Source organism: Melospiza melodia, chromosome 2 (assembly GCF_035770615.1).
Source record: "Melospiza melodia melodia isolate bMelMel2 chromosome 2, bMelMel2.pri, whole genome shotgun sequence".
Classification (NCBI taxonomy): domain Eukaryota; kingdom Metazoa; phylum Chordata; class Aves; order Passeriformes; family Passerellidae; genus Melospiza; species Melospiza melodia.
The window spans coordinates 7,056,679-7,072,836 of record NC_086195.1 but is presented as its reverse complement, the minus strand read 5'-3'; the positions used below and the strand labels follow the sequence as shown (position 1 = coordinate 7,072,836).

Sequence of the window (16,158 nt, the reverse complement as noted above, 5' to 3'; positions counted from 1 at the left end):
CTGACTACTGTGGAGAATATAGTTGAAAAGTCTATTTTAAACTGGAAAAAAACTTTTGACCACTGCATCTAATGGTTTTATTTCATTATTTGGTTGACATTTGGTTGTTTTGGTTGGACATCAATATGGTTTCATTTCTAGCATTTATACAACTGTTTTCTTAGAGAAGAAAGACTTTTGAAGTAGGTACATGAGACCAGTAAATGTCAGATAAATTTATTGCTTCAAATTGTGTATCCTTCTCATGGGGTTTACAGCTTAATTTCTGTAAGGAGCTTTGATACAGCTCCTGCAAAAGGAAAATAAGTTGTTTGGACTTTTTTCTTTTATTCAGTAACGAGTTGTAGTTTGTGGGTGCTATACAAGTGCTTCTCTTTAGATAACAAACAACAGCAACAGTGTAGATGTTGAAAATGATGAATGTTAAAGAAGTTGTGTTCAGCTGCTGTTAAGCTCCTCAGAATAATTTTTCCTTGATAAGTCAGACAGATTTGGTCTGTCATCACAAATCAGTGTTCTCCTTGGAAAAGTAATAAATAATCACAGAATGTTGAGGTGGGAGGTGCAGGAAGGGGCCTCTGTGGAGATCATCTCATCCATCTTCCCAGCTCCCAGCAGGGCCAGCTAGAGCAGGATGTTCAGAGCCGTGTCCAGACAGGTTTTAAATATTTCCAAGGGTGGAAAAGACTCCACAGTCAGCCTGGACAAAGCTCTTCATGCTGGGTCACCCCTGATGTAGAAAATCTCTATTTTCCATGTACCAGTGCATGGGGTTGTTCTTCCCCTGCTGCAGGACTTGGCATTTGCCTGTGCTGAATGCCCAGGATTGGTGTTGGCCCATTTCTCCAGCCTGTTGGTGTCCCCCTGAGTGGTCACACAGCCATCTGGTGTGTCAGCTTGTCCTTCAGCCCTGTACCCCCCAGAGATGGCTTTTTGGGTAGTGATGGTTTCAGCATCTATAGCTGAAGCCCAGGAGCTGTTCAGCTGATGGATTGTGTTAAAAATGCATTTGTGCAGCAGGTTGTGAGTCTGTTGTGTTCAAGTTCAGGTATTTTTGATTGTTCAGGAGTTTAGGGTTGGTCCATTTTATGTTCCAGTTGATCAGCAGGTGTGTTACTGTTGGTTTTTACCTTTAGTCAGTAAGCTTGGATCATTTTAGATCAGAGGCAGACTAGATAAAGGCAAAATGTGGGGCCTTCCACTAGAAAACCTGGCAGGGATTGCAGTGTGGTTGTGCAAATTGCACAGTGTTTTCCCAGGTGTTTTCATGGCTGGAAATGCAGAATGGCACAGAGTGTGGAAGGCTGGGTTGTAGAAGTTCAGATAAAACTTCTTAGCAATGACCTGTGGCAAAGATATTTCACTGCAGGTTACAGTGGTGTTGGAAATGCAGCAAATTCAACCCCCCTGCAGTAGCCAGTGGCTGTGGCAGAGGAGGATGGTTGAACCCTGAGCAATAATAACTTAAATTGATGCAGCTAAATCTGGCAGTGTTCATCTCTGGTGCCTGTGCTAGCAGGGAGCCTGTCAGGCAGTCATTAGCTTTGCAAATTCACATTTAGTGCTTGCTGCTCACAGCCTTCTCTGTGAAAAATACCTCCAAGTCCTCAAGTTTTCTTGGTAATCTTTGGAGAGATTTGCCTGCTTTCTTAAAAAAAAATAAATTGTTTGAAATCCAAACAGGCTGAGAATTTTAAATGACCATTTAGAGCACTGTAATTTCTGTAGCTGTCCTTTACAGTTGTCACTGTGTTTGAAAATGTTACCTAGGATGCCTTTAAAGTTCACAGAAGTCCCTTTAATCATTAGTATATGGTTATTGAATGTTTTGGGCTGTACTCTGCTGTCTTCCTGTTGGCAGTTCTTTTAGTTGAAATGTTGTCTGTATTTTTCTCTGTTAGAATTCTTGTTGGAATTTTTATCACCTCAATATATTTTACTCCAAAACACCTTATTTAGGATGTATTTTTGCTATATTTTATATAGCAAATATGGTGGTTTTGAGCATTACTCTTTTGATATTAAAAAATAGTATAAAAGTATGTTTCTATCGTTTTACAAAAACCCTGCGTCTGTTACTGTGACTGAGAGCTTGTAGTTCCTAATGTTGTGGGATTTGATGACTAATACTGTCCATGATATAGCAGTCTGTCACTATCTGTTACCAAGATAAATTTCATAAAAGAGAGGAAAAAAAACCTTTAGGGAGCCTATTTTGTCATCTTTCAAATATTAAGTCTTACTGTAACGTTCATTTCCAAGCGACATTGCTACACATACTACATTCATAAAAATTAACAGCTTAACAGCTTTTTTTTTAATTGGGACCATTTATGTGTTCTTTCTAGTAGAAGTATGAAAAATAGCTTCAGTGTGTGGTGTTATGATGAGTGCATTGCAGATAGGCATAATATGAACTGTTAGAGACTTTATGTTTTGTTTTGTTTTGTTTTTTTTTTTTTTAAAGTTTACCTGATCTGCCTCCAAAATTGGAATGTAGCTTTCTTGAGAGAGTAATGGGAAGTGTTTCACTCTGGTGAAATGTTGCATTTTGATGTGTTTGGTGTGCTGTTGTCTGAGAGATCTGCAGTTAGTGTTTGTAGCAAAATATTTGTTATTTTAGCTACAAAGTCTGTAAACCAGCAAGTCCTTACGTTTGTGCTCTTTGATGGAGGTGTAGTATTCCTAATGATACTTAATTTCCAAGATAAAGGAAGGCTCATAAAGGTGTTTCACTTGGCTTCTTACAGTCAGTACAGGCTCATGTAATCATAATTTTTCAAGGGAGGGAAGCTAATACTTTGTCCCGTGCAGTTTGCAGACAGCTCAGAAGGTGTTAGGTGTTGTTAATGTGCCTTTTTCCCTTTCTTTCATACGGACTGGAGATTGAGAGCTCCCTCTTCAGCCTGTCTGCACCTTCATTCAGCAAGGCAGAGGGCTTAGAAGCAGGATGATAGGGAAAAGTGGAGGAGAGACTTGGATTTTTTAGCAGCTCTGAGGTAAATTACTGCATCAGTCTGAACTACATTTACAGGTTCTGAGACAGGATTTCTTCTAGACAAACAAAGCTTTCTGGAAATTCTGCATATGTCTGCTAATAAGAGACTCTGAGAAATACAGTAGCTCACCTGTGCTAGAGCTGGTTATCTGTTATTTCATACTAATAAAAATTATAACTGTGTGTATAAACACTGTATATGTTAATAGGGTTGGGGTTTTTTCCCTGCCATTCTAATATGTCTGACAGTTTATATTCATAAAGTTGAAGACAGAGATTTCCCACTCTTTTACTGAGTAGCTGATTAGCCCTTGCTTTGTTAAGATGTACAGGCATACACATGACAGCTCTGGAGCAGAATTTTGAGCAGAACATCCTTGTTACAGCTGTTGTGTGCATGACTGACATAAAGAAAAATGTCTGTGAGGGAGAACTTTAAAAGATAATCTGCTCAAAGGCCTGCTGAATAGCAAAAATAATATATCTATGTAGTAAAATGGAAGATATTTATATGCTAATGTATTAGGTACTGTGAGCTTCAGTACTGCATGTTGACCTTTATTTTAACACACTGTGTGGGAATGCAGTAACAAAGAATTGAAAGTACTTCCTGTAGGACTGATTATATTTGGGTGCTGTCTGCAAGTGGTATCTTGAGATTCAAATGTGAATTTGTGACCAAAAGTGTTGATTTTTAGAACTACTGTAAAAATTGCAGAAAAGCTACCCACAGTAGAACACATGAAAATATTTTTTTTCTGTAAAAACAACAACAAACCCTAAAACACAACAGATAAAAAGACCAGACAAGACTCCAGACAGGTGTGTTGAATAAGCTTAATGCACGGAGAGAGGGGAGTTGTCCTGTAGAGTTTCATTTTCTATATTGGAGCTACACTGCATTGGGCCTTAAATGTATTCATGTGTGTCAGTTGTTGCATACATACCCTTATTTTATTTGATGTGTTCAGAAATTATTCTGGCTTTATCTCTAATATGGATAATTATATTCTGTTATCTTCTGGCACATTCTTCTTGCTATATGACAGTAGTCAATGGAATCTGTTACCCTGTTGTCTTGATAGTGTTCTCCAGGCAAAAATAGATATTTTTACAGGTAGGAACAGGTGGATGTAACTTGGGTTTTTTTTATAGCTGGAGCACCAGATTATTCATTTTTATTTTCTTTCTCATTGTTCTGGATTTGGCTCTGTTTACTATATGCTTACTTCATAACCAGGCTGTTTTTATTCTTTGTAAATTGCATTGAAGTCCTCAGATGTCTAGTTGTTAATTTTTTTTTTCTTCAGATGCTTTCATGTTTTAAAAAGTCTTGTCTAAAAGAGCCATTTTTTGCATCTTTTAGACCCTACATGTTTATTTGTGTTTACACCACAAAAGACCTGGAATTAGTAGCAGTTTGGGATTAAGTAAAGCACAAGAGTTGATTCACAAGGTAACTACAGTTGACCCAGTGCAGGAGAGTGAACTGCAGGATAATGAAGTTGCTCATCTCACAGGATGGATTTTGTGGTAATGCTCACCACCAAAAAGTGACCTGTTAAAGTTCCAAGGGTTTTGTGTGTTGCTTAAGAACAAGGGAGCATCAGAAGTATGGAAAATTGCTGGTTTTTACAGTGAAAGCAGTTTATTAGAACTGGCATTCAGAAGTCTTGCATCACAATCAAATAAAATCAGACTTAGTTAGACAGAAATAAATGCTGGGAGACTGTCGTTTTGCCTTACATAAACAAGTGTTGTCTTGATAAAAGCTGCTCAAGTGAAGCCGTTAGGTGAAAGGAGATGCTTTGTACCATAAAATGCAAAACACTGGCCAAAGAGAAAACTCAGTTTGATTCTTCTTTTATTACGTGTGAATGAGTTGTCTGCTCTGTAGAAACCGGCTTGGTAAATGCTTTGTTTTGCCAAAGACTAAAGTGAGCACTTAAGTAGGGCAAGATAATTGTGGAGGCTGAAAAGTTTCTTTATATCCATCTTCCTTGGTGCGAATGTTGAGGAAATATTTAACAGAGCTCCATTCTGTTCCTGGGGTGAAATGAGGTTGTTGAGGAGGCTGAGAAGGGGTCAGACATAGGGTGCTGGCACAGCAATTAATACTTGTACAAGGAGCTTCCCTTGAAGGGCCAGACAATGTCACTGAAAAGCCACAAGGAGTTGAGAAATGCAGGAGCTGAGCTATTGACTCAGATATGCAAATCTCATTAAGATGCTGTTCTGGAGAACAGTGGGGTGGCAAATGTGCTCATCTTGTTAAACTGCTGCTGGAGTGTAGGGATGAAAAGGAATTGAGGAGGTGATTCAGGGAAGTGGGATTTGGTTAGTCTTCCCTACCAATAAAACTGGTTGCAGCAGTAAATTTTAAGGTGGTTATAAACCAACTAAATTATGTTTGGTAAATTGTTTACATAATGGAGTAAAATTCTTTAGGCCTCTGAGCAAATTAGCAGATAAAAGAGTGCACTATTAGATTAATTATCCTTACTAAGATCCCTAAAGAAAATCTCCTGTTGAGGTCATTTAGAAAAAATAACCAGCAACAACAAAACAACAAAAAACCAACACAACCCCAAGTAATTTCTGAGCATAAGTGAAAACCGTGTAATTAAAAGAAGAAAATATGCTAAGAATAACTGCTCTGAGTTTGTTACTAGAAAAGCCCATTGTTAATAGGGGAAAAAAAGAAGAGTGTGCTTCTTGGTCTGGTTGTGTATCATGTTTCCTTAAAAAGACTGTTATCAAAAGCTCTTTTCTGTGCTCTTAGAAATGTAAGTATCTTTTCCCTGTGAGCAATCTTTCTGAAAGGAGAATTAATGAAACATTATCACAAGACTTGAGATTCAACACTCGAGGTGTTTATTTCTACTGAAGTGAAACCAGCTGATTTCTCACTCAGTGTTTCAACTGGTGCATCTCATTACCATCCCAGAGCAGGGATAGAAACCCAGGATCCATCTCAGTTAAAGTCTCCCAGTTGTCCTTTCTAAAGCTGATCTGAGGTCCGGTCCTTAGTTTAAGCAGTGTAGAGAAGTTCCTGAGTTGATTTGTACTGTTTCTCATTAAAGAAGTAAGAACTATCTTGGTTATTATTATTATTTTTCTTCATTGTTTATTAAAGTGTGTTCACAGCCTTGAAAGAACAGGCAAAGGTCCAAACAAAACTCCAGAAGTCCTCAGGCAGTTCTGAAGAGCCCAGCTGGGCAACTTTGTGTCAGCTGGAAGCTGTCCTTGTCATTTTTATGGTGATCCATGGAAAGACTCATTTGACAACTCTGAAGCATTTCTGAGCTTGAAAGCTTTACCGGTTTGGCACGATTGGGGAAGGCAAATGAGAGGTGTAGGTTAGACTGTAATGTGTATCAAAAGGGGCTAATAAGGCCTTTTTATAGTTCTTTTTGCTTGGGGTTCAAAGAGGGAAAGTGTAGAGCAGTCCACTGAGAAAAGTGACAGGAGACCAGGAGAGATGAACTGCTCTCAAGGGGCCTTGTAAAACGATGAAAGTACAGGACAGGGAGCAAACACAGGAATTTTTGCCTGGAAAGAGTGGTAAGACATTGGAATGGGCTGCCCAGGGAGGTGGTGGAGTCACCTTCCCTGGAGGTGTTCAGGGAACAGCTGAAGGTGGCCTGTGGTGCCATGGTCCAGTTGACAAAGTGGTGTTTGGTCTCAGGTTGGACTCCATCATGCCAGAGGTCTTCTCCAACCTTAATGATTTGTTGATTCTGTGAAGGTAGTCTGGGCTGAGCAGTCTGGAAAAGGGGCTGATAAATGGCCAGCATTTATGTAATGGCAGTAGATCCATTTCCTGAGGAGTTGGAATGGCAGAGGCTCAGGTGGGCAAACTTCTCCTTGCTCCAAGGGCTCTGTTGGAGCCCAGGGCAGAAAAGAATTTGTTCTGTCCTTACTGAAGGTGCTGCTCCCTGAGCCTGGTCTGGAAAGTCAGTGAATCACTGGTTTGGGAAGCACTTTATGGAGAAAGGACCTGGATTAAATTAGTGTTTTGTTTTTAAAAACAACAAAAGCAATTCTTGTTTTATTGGGAATTTTATTTACAAACAAAGGACTTCTTTGGCTTCAAGAGAGAATTGCTCAGTTCCTCGAAAAGTACATTTCATTGACCAGTGATTTTCACCGTAGCAAAAGTTTTAAGAATGAAATTTTAAACACTGTGATTTCACAAGCTAAACACTGCTTAGAATATTCTGTTTTGTTCAGAAGGCAAATACAGAACTCTGCAAGTGGGAAGCAGAAATACATGGGAGTAAAAAAAAAAACATGGGAAAATTTGCAGTTCAGAGGGAAAGGCAAGCCTATGAAAAAGTTTGGTGCCACTTGTTTTAATGCTTTTCTTACGTAAGTCAGTGATGTGATTCTGTTTGTCTTACAGCCTCAGAGCAAGGTGATTAGCAAATGAAATAGAGGAAAGATGTAATAGTCATTAAGAAGAGAAAAAAAGGAACATTACTTCTTACATAACATGTAATTAACCTATGAAATTCACTGCCAACCTGTACTGTTGAGGTCAAAATCAGAACAGAATTGAAAAATAATTAGAAATACATTTGCATAATGAGAAAATCCACAGTTCTTTTGTAGGATTTTCTGTGTTTCATGAAAGATCTCTGGGAGTATTGCCAGCTAGTACCTGGTTGTGAAAGGCTGGGGTAGGGAATTGCATGATAAACAGGTTGTGTAATTATCTGGCATTACTTGCATTTAAGCATAATGTAAGCTTGACTTGACTTCTTTATATTCCCTTTGAGAGCTCCTCTCTCTGCCCTGGCTACAGAAGGAGCTTGGGGAGGGGAAGCTCAGGGAGCCAAGCTGGGAGTTGTGTGTAACCTCCTCCTTCCCAGGCTGCTGGGCATTGACAGCTGGTTTTCTGTGGTTTTCCAGTAACTCCCAGTAAGAAAACAACTGATTTTATCTGCTAATTGTGAAGGGTGGGATGTTCTGGTTTGAGGCAGGAGGGCACCAAGGGGGTGCTGTGCAGCCCAGAGCTTCAGCTGGCTCCTTCTGCAGGCACCTTTCCAAAATAAAATGTCTTGTTCCTTCCTCTTTGTGGATTAATTAATTCTGATAGAATTGAGATAGAGTGTCAAATAAATCCACAGTTCCATGTGTTCATTTTAAGTGTGGTTTTTTATTGGTGGAAGAGAGGGTATTAATTTTGTTCTTCTGAATAACTATAATCTCTTGAGCAGTAAAACCTTGTTAATTCTCATACAGCTAATCCTCAAATAATAATTCACTTAGACTGACTTCACAACAAAAATAACCGCTTAAGCACAAATGCTTGTAATTTACTCTGTTTTGACCTGTAAATGGTACTTAAAATCCAAATGTATAGATAACTGGAAGCTGTTTAGGAACTTTTCATTATCACCAAAAAGTCATTATCTCCCAAGCAGAAACAAAAAGGACAAATATTTTAAAAAGTATTGAAGCTAACAGTTCTAGAAAACACAGAAATAATGTGGAAAGGAAATAATGTTGGAAGAGGAAAGCCTTTAGACAAAACCAAAAAAGATGAAGAAAAATAATGTTTGCACAGAAGTATCAGAATGTTCAATAAGGCAAGAGTGTTCAGTAAATATTTTTGTTCTGTGCTTGGGAAAAAGGCAGATAAAATGTTCACATCATGGAATGTATTCTCTTGTCAAGGAGAAGGTTAAACAGCAGTTGTACTTAAATTTGGCATTTTTAAGTGAGAGGCCCAGATAACGTGCATCCATGAACTCTGAAAGAGCAAGCCAGAGAACTGTTTATAATTCATATAGGTTTTTTTTAATAGTTCTTGGAAAACAGGAAAGGTTCCAGAGGACTTGAAGAGCACGCTTCCTGAGAAATAGACATAATTCTCTCAGTGTGACATAAGGGTTGAGTGAAATAGTAAAAATATTGAGGTGATTAATTTAATAAATGGAAAGAATTATAATTATTGATAATGACTCTTGGTTCTGGGAAAATAAGTTTTATCCTGTTAACTTTATTTTTTGAGGTAGAATTTTTATTTTAAAATTGATATTGGTGGCTTTAAATCTCCATGATACTTTTTGCGGTTTTTTGGGCATGTGGGATGATGCAGAATCAATCCTGTACCTAAAACATGTCTGGCAATTGCCTGATAAATGTTCTGTGGGTGTTGAAACTGTGTCACACATGGGCTTCTGGTCAGCTGTGTGTTTAGGTACAGCCAGAGGGAAAGATTTTACCTAAGACTGAAGACTGTAAGCTGTCTCTTAAAAGCTGTGGGAATGTATCCTAGAAAACAGTAAAATATAATTAAAAGGAGTGTTCTAATGAATGTGATGATCGCTTACTCAAAAGGTCCCATGACTACATGAAATATTCCCAAGCAAACCAGTGACAGGACAAGAGGACATGGTCTTAAGCTGTGCCAGGGGAGGTTTAGGTTGGACATCTGGAGGAATTTCTTCACAGAAAGGAGGATTAGACACTGGAATGGGCTGCCCAGGGAGGTGGTGGAGTCACCATCCCTGGAGGTGTTCAGGGAAAGGCTGGATGTGGCACTCGGGGCCATGGGCTGCTCATGGAGTGGACTCAGTGACCCCAGAGATCTTCTCCAACTCAGTTGAGTGATTTGTGTGAAGTTAAGGCACCAGTTCCATCCGTAGTGGTTGATGTTCTCTTAAGCAGGGCAGTTTGGGTTTGCTCCTCAGGGCGAAGCTTCCATGAGTTGGTGTTTTCAGCCCTGGAGCAATTTGCAGTGGTCTGAGTGCTGCAGCTGTGGCTCAGGGCAGGCTGCATGTCCCTGTGCACCCCTGGCCGTGTCCCTCTGAGCCTGACAGCTGCTCCTGCCGTCTCTTCCCACTCTGGGAATGAAGGGTGTTGGCCATGCACCATCCACAACAAGCCAGTTCCCTCTGGAAGTGAATTTTAATTAATGGAGTTTGTCCTTCTCTTCATTCCTTCATCACAGATGACTGGCTATCCAGTTTCTTTTGGGGGCATAAATCAGGCTTGTTTGTCTTGAGCAGTGCATTTGTTGCCCCTTTCAACCACTATGAAATCCTCTCACAAAAACTGCATTCTTGAAACCGGGATTTGTGGGATTTTCAGCACAGGTGCTGTGGTCAAAAAGGATCTTTCACTTTCCTTGCAATGGCTGCAGTTCTGTATTTCCAGAAGTGAAGAGGCTGGCAGTGGATACTCACACCATGGTAGCAAAGATTTTTAGTATTTCTATAGTTTTTTTTATAATTTCTATTGCTCTGTTTGGCACACTAACAATTACAAGAATTGTTCTTTAATAGCTCTCTTGCCTTGGTATTAATAGTAAGATATTCTGATTCATAGTTTAAAAAAAGTTATAGGAGAAAAGTTATGATAGAGTGAAGCTGGTTTGTTAAAGACAACTTTAAATATTCTGCCCATCTGTTTCCTGTGCCACTTAAATTATGAATGTTTTGCTGTCTCAGCTTTGCTATTCTTTGTCCATTTTCCTCTTAAAATTTCCACATAGCATTTTAGTAGCTTAATAGGAAATTACATCATACAATTGATAATACCAGCTTCAAGTGCTGGGTTTATGAGATGTCTTTGTTAATCTGATCTTTTCCTTCATTCAGTTTCTTTCCCTTCTCCTCTGCCTTTTCAGACCTGTAATTCCTCTAAGTGTACAGAAGTTTCTCCTCTCTCCATTGTCACCTTCCCTGAAACCCCCAGGTGCTCTTTAAGGAACTTTCACTGTGATCACCTTGCTGTGACTGCAGCAGCTCAAGTCCTGTTAGTTCTGAACAATGTCCCTTTTGCTTCAAGTTCACTTTTCCTGGAGTTAGAAATTTCCTGAGAACTGTTTATCAATGCAAACTGAATTTTGTCAAAGTTCTCCCCTGTTTTCGATACTGTGCATTTGTTTTTGTTGGGTTTATTTCACTGTTTGGTAATGCAGAGGTTTAGTAATGTCTGATACCTGCTGTTTAGATTTTAGTTTCACTTTGGATGGATAGTCTGGCTATGAGGTTCATGCAGCTGTGGTCAATAAATTTCTGAAGTGTAATGATTTTATATTGCCATGTGATTTTGGGGGTGTTTTTTTGGTTGCTTTTGTTGGCTTTTTTTGGTATTTGTGGGGACAGTGAAGCCTTTGCAATAACTACACCAGACATTAAACACTGGCCAGTGATTTTTCTGCCAAGTTGGATGATGAGTGATCAAAGCTTCTGCATCACTCTTTCACTTTCTTGGAGGTGAAATTCTGGCATTGGACTCACCTAGCACAAGGAATGAGCTGTGTGACACGTGTGCTTTTGTGGTGTGGGAGATGTTTGTCCATTTTGTTTGAATTGTTTGTCATGTCAGTCTGTCTGATCTGATCTCAAGCCCCACGTCCATCCTGTGGGTTCTGCTGGCTTGATTTGAAGCAGTGATCTCATTACTCTGTACCTGGCTGTACATTGTTGCTCAGTTGCAGAAAATTTTTGTCACTGGGAGTTTCATCTGATAAAAATTTGTGTTTTCTGCTGAAGACTGCTGTTACAAAAAAAAAAAAAAAAAAACAAAACTCAAAACTTTAGTAACCAGTGAATTTTATGAATATATATGACTAAATTATACATTAGAAACATCCTGTTTTGTGGGATGTAACAACAGTGAATCAAAGGAGGTTGGAAGAAGGATTTGAATAGTGTTTAGTGGGAAGAATTTTGAAGTAGTTGAGTAATTTTTAACAAGAATATAAGAGATGGTTTTGTCAGTACATTTCCGGTGATGGTGACTGGATGTTGACTTCAGGCTAAGCTCAGAGTGAAGACTTTTAAGGTCATCCATTATAGGAGAAGTAACACATCCAGTGGGTGGGTCCTGCTCACCTGGAAATCTCCAGGGAGAGGCTGCAAATGCAGGCAGAGAGGTTCTCCCTGGAGTCACACACAGGAGCATTGACAGCAGCTCACTGGGGTAGGGCCTTTCCCTTATTGCTCCAAAAAATGGATTATACAGCAGTGGCTCCTTCTGCTTCAAAATGTGTAAGGCAGGGAGGGGTAGGTGTGGCTCAGTTCAGTGTCTGCCGAGGAGCTGTAGTTGGGTTTTGTGACTCAGCAGTTTTTTGGTTGAGACGTTGTCATTTTCTGACTTCTGCTCTGCTGCCTCAGCTCCTGTGGAATGATGATCCATCTGCTAAGGTTCTTCATTTGCGGCTGAAATGTTAAATTTTCCTGTTAAATTTTATCAAAATGTGTCACGCTTGCTCTTATTGGAAATGGCTGTATTTTTAACTAATAGTGGTGATGTTGCAAGTTCAGCAGGCAAAGTGGGAACAAGTTTGAATAATATCAAATTATACATGGAAAATTCTTGATTAAAACACGAGCTTTATTTGCATCTTAAATTACAGTTTCTCCTTATACAACATTATTTTGCATAAGAGATTACACTGATACACATTTATTTTATTTGTCAAGTATTGACAGAGACAGCTCTTGTTTCCTTTTAGGAATCTGGGTAAAAATGGCTTATCTAACAGTAGTATTCTCTTGGATAAATGCCCACCTCCACGACCACCGCCTCCACCGTACCCTCCCTTGCCAAAGGACAAGCTGAATCCACCTACACCTAGTATTTATGTAAGTAAATCTAGTGGCAGAAGTGCATTGCTGCCTGTCTTTTGTAATTGTTTGGATATCTGAATTACATAATGTAATTATTTTAAAGATGTCCTGTTCATCTCTGAGTTCTAATTATGGTGCTCTCCAGACTGGTATATAGGCAGGAGAAATGCCAGCCTTAAAGAAACTTTTGGGACATAGTTTGACTCTTAAAGTACCTGTAAATTAGGAATTTGAGTAGACAAAAGGAAAAATACTTCAGTTTTTTTACTTTTAGTACTCAAAATGTTGGCAGAATAAGCACACAGTTCATTATATACAATGCACATTATTAAAAAAATGTATGTACATTTGCTTATAAATGAGCAAGTAATTAAACTAAACTCCCATAGCAATCTGCTTCAAAACATAGTGAAGAAAAATGAATAAAAGTTGAGGTGATGTCAGGAACAAAATGTCACCAGGAAAAGGCAGGGTTTAGTTGAGTGGTATTTTCTTATGCAAGCATTACAACTTTTGTTCTGAAAATAAAGTTTCATAATCGCTTTATTGAGCTAACTTCCTTAGTAATAGAAGAATAAATTACAGGATATCCACTTCCTTAATAGCAGCAAAATAAATTACAGTGTGTCCATACAGGCAGTGTGAAAAGCTGAAGTTGGCTTTGGTCACCTCAGTCTGGGCACCAGAAAAGGCTGGCACCTGGGTCTGAGTGTGCTGAGAGCTGGGTTAGGATGCAATGGTGCTTCCAGATGTTTTCCAGGTGTTGCACCCAAACTCATCTGCCTTAATAAAAGTCCATCCCAGCTCTGTTGAGTCCTCACACAGCTGGAAAGTCGCCACACTGCCACAGACTGTGCAGTTGTGCCACTCTTTGGGAGCTCCCTGTTGTGTTTTGTTCATTGCTAGAAATGCCTTCAGCATTCTCAAGGATTCCTAGCAATTAAAAAAAAAAATCAGGAGGGAGGCTATGGCATAAAATTGAGGTTATAGGTGCAGAGAAGCATAAGAAAATCAAATCAACCTTTCTGGTTAACATGAGATATACCATGAGAGTAGTCTTTTAAATATACTGTTTCTTGTATACATTAGCTGTAAAATTAGCACTTTTTTACTTCTGAAAAGAAACTGTATTGCTCTTCAGAGAATTCTGTAGATTTAGGGAATGTACAAGGCTACTGTCAGATAAAGAAATTAAGTTCAGGAAACCTGAGTTGCAAAGCTGAAGCAACCTGGGAATAATTCTTGCCAAGAAACAAATTACAGTAACAAATTAATTTCAGGAGTGAACCCAGCATTTACCATAGCAAGAATTGTATGGTGTAGCTGTTCATTCCCCACAGTGCAGGGAAATGCAGAAAATTCCTGTTTTCTTTCTGTTATTTCTCTTTTGTTTTATCATTCTTTCTTGTTTTAAAAATAAGGAATAATCTAGATTGATCTGACATCTAATATTCCATTATAATTTTGCAGTTGGAAAATAAACGAGATGCTTTCTTTCCACCTTTACATCAATTTTGTACAAATCCAAACAACCCTGTTACTGTAATACGTGGCCTTGCTGGAGCGCTTAAATTAGGTAAATTTACCTTTTTTTTTTTTTTTTTTTGTAATTTGGGGAGGAATTAATGTTTTTAAAAAGAAGTCTCTCAGTTCTTAGAAGTGGATATTTTATTTCTATAATACTGTTTTACCTGTATATTCCAAGTCGTTAGGATAATTTTTCATTTCTCAGTTTGCTGTTGTTTCTAATTTCAGTCTTGTCAAAAAAACCCTCACCACAAATACAACAGATTTTGTTGAGCCCAGTGGGAAACTGAGCTGTGGATATGGAAGTTTACATCCAGACATTTTCCTATAAGAAACTGGATGCATGTCTTTGTGTTTAGATCTAATGATCTGTAATTTGACTGTGTGCAATATTTTGAAGTCTCTGGGTAGATAAACTACCACTGCTGGTAGGGAACGTGTTTTATGATGGAAGTAAATTCATTAAGCTCTGCTCTGAAAAATACTTTGTTGGTAATAGGTTTGAACATTGTTTGCTGATTTGTTTAGCCAAGGCATGTAAAATGTTTCTTGTAAAATAGTCCATGGCTGCCAAGTTTTTTTCTAATTTTCTACTGGATATGTGGAGGAAAGTTTTTTGGATGTTAATAATTAACATTCAGGTGGACAGTGTTGTGCAGACTTAGGTGGTAAAAATGATTTTAGACTAAACTTTTGATAACTTCAGGCATTTTCCTGAAATTGTTTTCTTTTATTTAACCTTCATTTATTAATTTCATTGCTGTTAATTAGATCTAGGACTCTTCTCTACTAAGACATTGGTAGAAGCCAATAATGAACACATAGTAGAAGTGAGGACACAACTACTGCAGCCAGCAGATGAAAACTGGGACCCCACTGGAACAAAGAAGATCTGGCGTTGTGAAAGCAGTAGATCTCATACAACAATTGCTAAATATGCACAGTACCAGGCCTCCTCATTCCAGGAGTCTTTAAGGGTAAGTTAATTGCTAATTTCAAGTTATTCACAAACTCCATACTGAGTCTGGAGCCAATTAATAATGGCTGTTGGAAAAAGCAGAAACTGCTAAGGAAAAAGAGACATTTCCATTAGCATGAAGAGCACAGGTAAATTTTCAAAATCTGTTTTGAATAGAGGAACAAATAGTATATTGTTCTTCCCAAATGCTTAGTGTAAACTTAAGTTTAATAATATAAAAGTTGTGGTTATTACATACTTTAAAAGTTTGTTAGTTTAAGCTTTTATATTATAATGTCAAAATTCACATTAAAATATTTAGAACTCAAGGCTTTTTTACAATTTGGATTGCTTCTAATTTCACATGTTTTGAAATCAGATTTCTTTGTTCTTCCCACTCTTCTGAATTAATTTGGATGTGGCTTATTAGAAGTTTACACTAATACTAGTCTTTTGTTGGGTTCCAAACATAACAGCTCATATTTAGTTTAGAAGTTTTTAGGCTTATGTGACAGAGTGAAGTATTAGAAATAATATTTCCCCTTCCTGCCTTGGCAGAGGGGTCGGACCCCATGATCTCCAGAGGTCCCTTCCAACCCTAACTATTCTCTTACTCTGGGATTCTGTGAAATGTGATTTTATTGGTATTTTTAACATTTGATACTGGAGTTATGAGAATATTCTTGAAATTAGCTATGAGCACTCCTTGGAGGCTTATGTTACCTGGTGTTGCAAAAAGATGGGGCTAAGGTAGAACTAAGACAAGGAGATAATTTTGACCAGTTGTTTGTTAGAAAATAGGGAAAAGGTCTTTGTGGGGAATTGACTATTGCAATTTTCACTGCCCTTACACAGAAACAGGAATGATTTCAGTAGGAAGGGAAAGAGAAATTGTAAATTTAAATTTTGTGCATTAGAGGAAAGGATTAGAAACAAAGAAAATAATTGCTAGTTGAAGGGAATAGAAAGGAATCTAGTCATAAGGCTTTGAGGTGGTAAAGGATGAGGAAAAGAAACAGGAATACCATGGGAAGTGGGGGGCACAGAAATCTTCTAGAACCTGGGATTTTCCTCCCTCTGCCATG

The 16,158-nt window shown here is 38.4% G+C and overlaps 1 protein-coding gene across 9 annotated transcripts in view; it reads left to right on the top strand.

The window, feature by feature from the left end:
* The window catches only part of KDM6A (lysine demethylase 6A), a 152,120-nt gene that overhangs the window by 118,072 nt on the left and 17,890 nt on the right, over nucleotides 1–16,158 (top strand). For all 9 annotated transcript variants that reach the window (XM_063181710.1, XM_063181718.1, XM_063181695.1 and 6 more), the window contains 3 exons: nucleotides 12,474–12,603; nucleotides 14,059–14,164; nucleotides 14,887–15,092. In XM_063181710.1, the coding sequence (XP_063037780.1) occupies nucleotides 12,474–12,603; nucleotides 14,059–14,164; nucleotides 14,887–15,092 (442 nt within the window). The remainder of the gene's footprint in view (nucleotides 1–12,473; nucleotides 12,604–14,058; nucleotides 14,165–14,886; nucleotides 15,093–16,158) is intronic.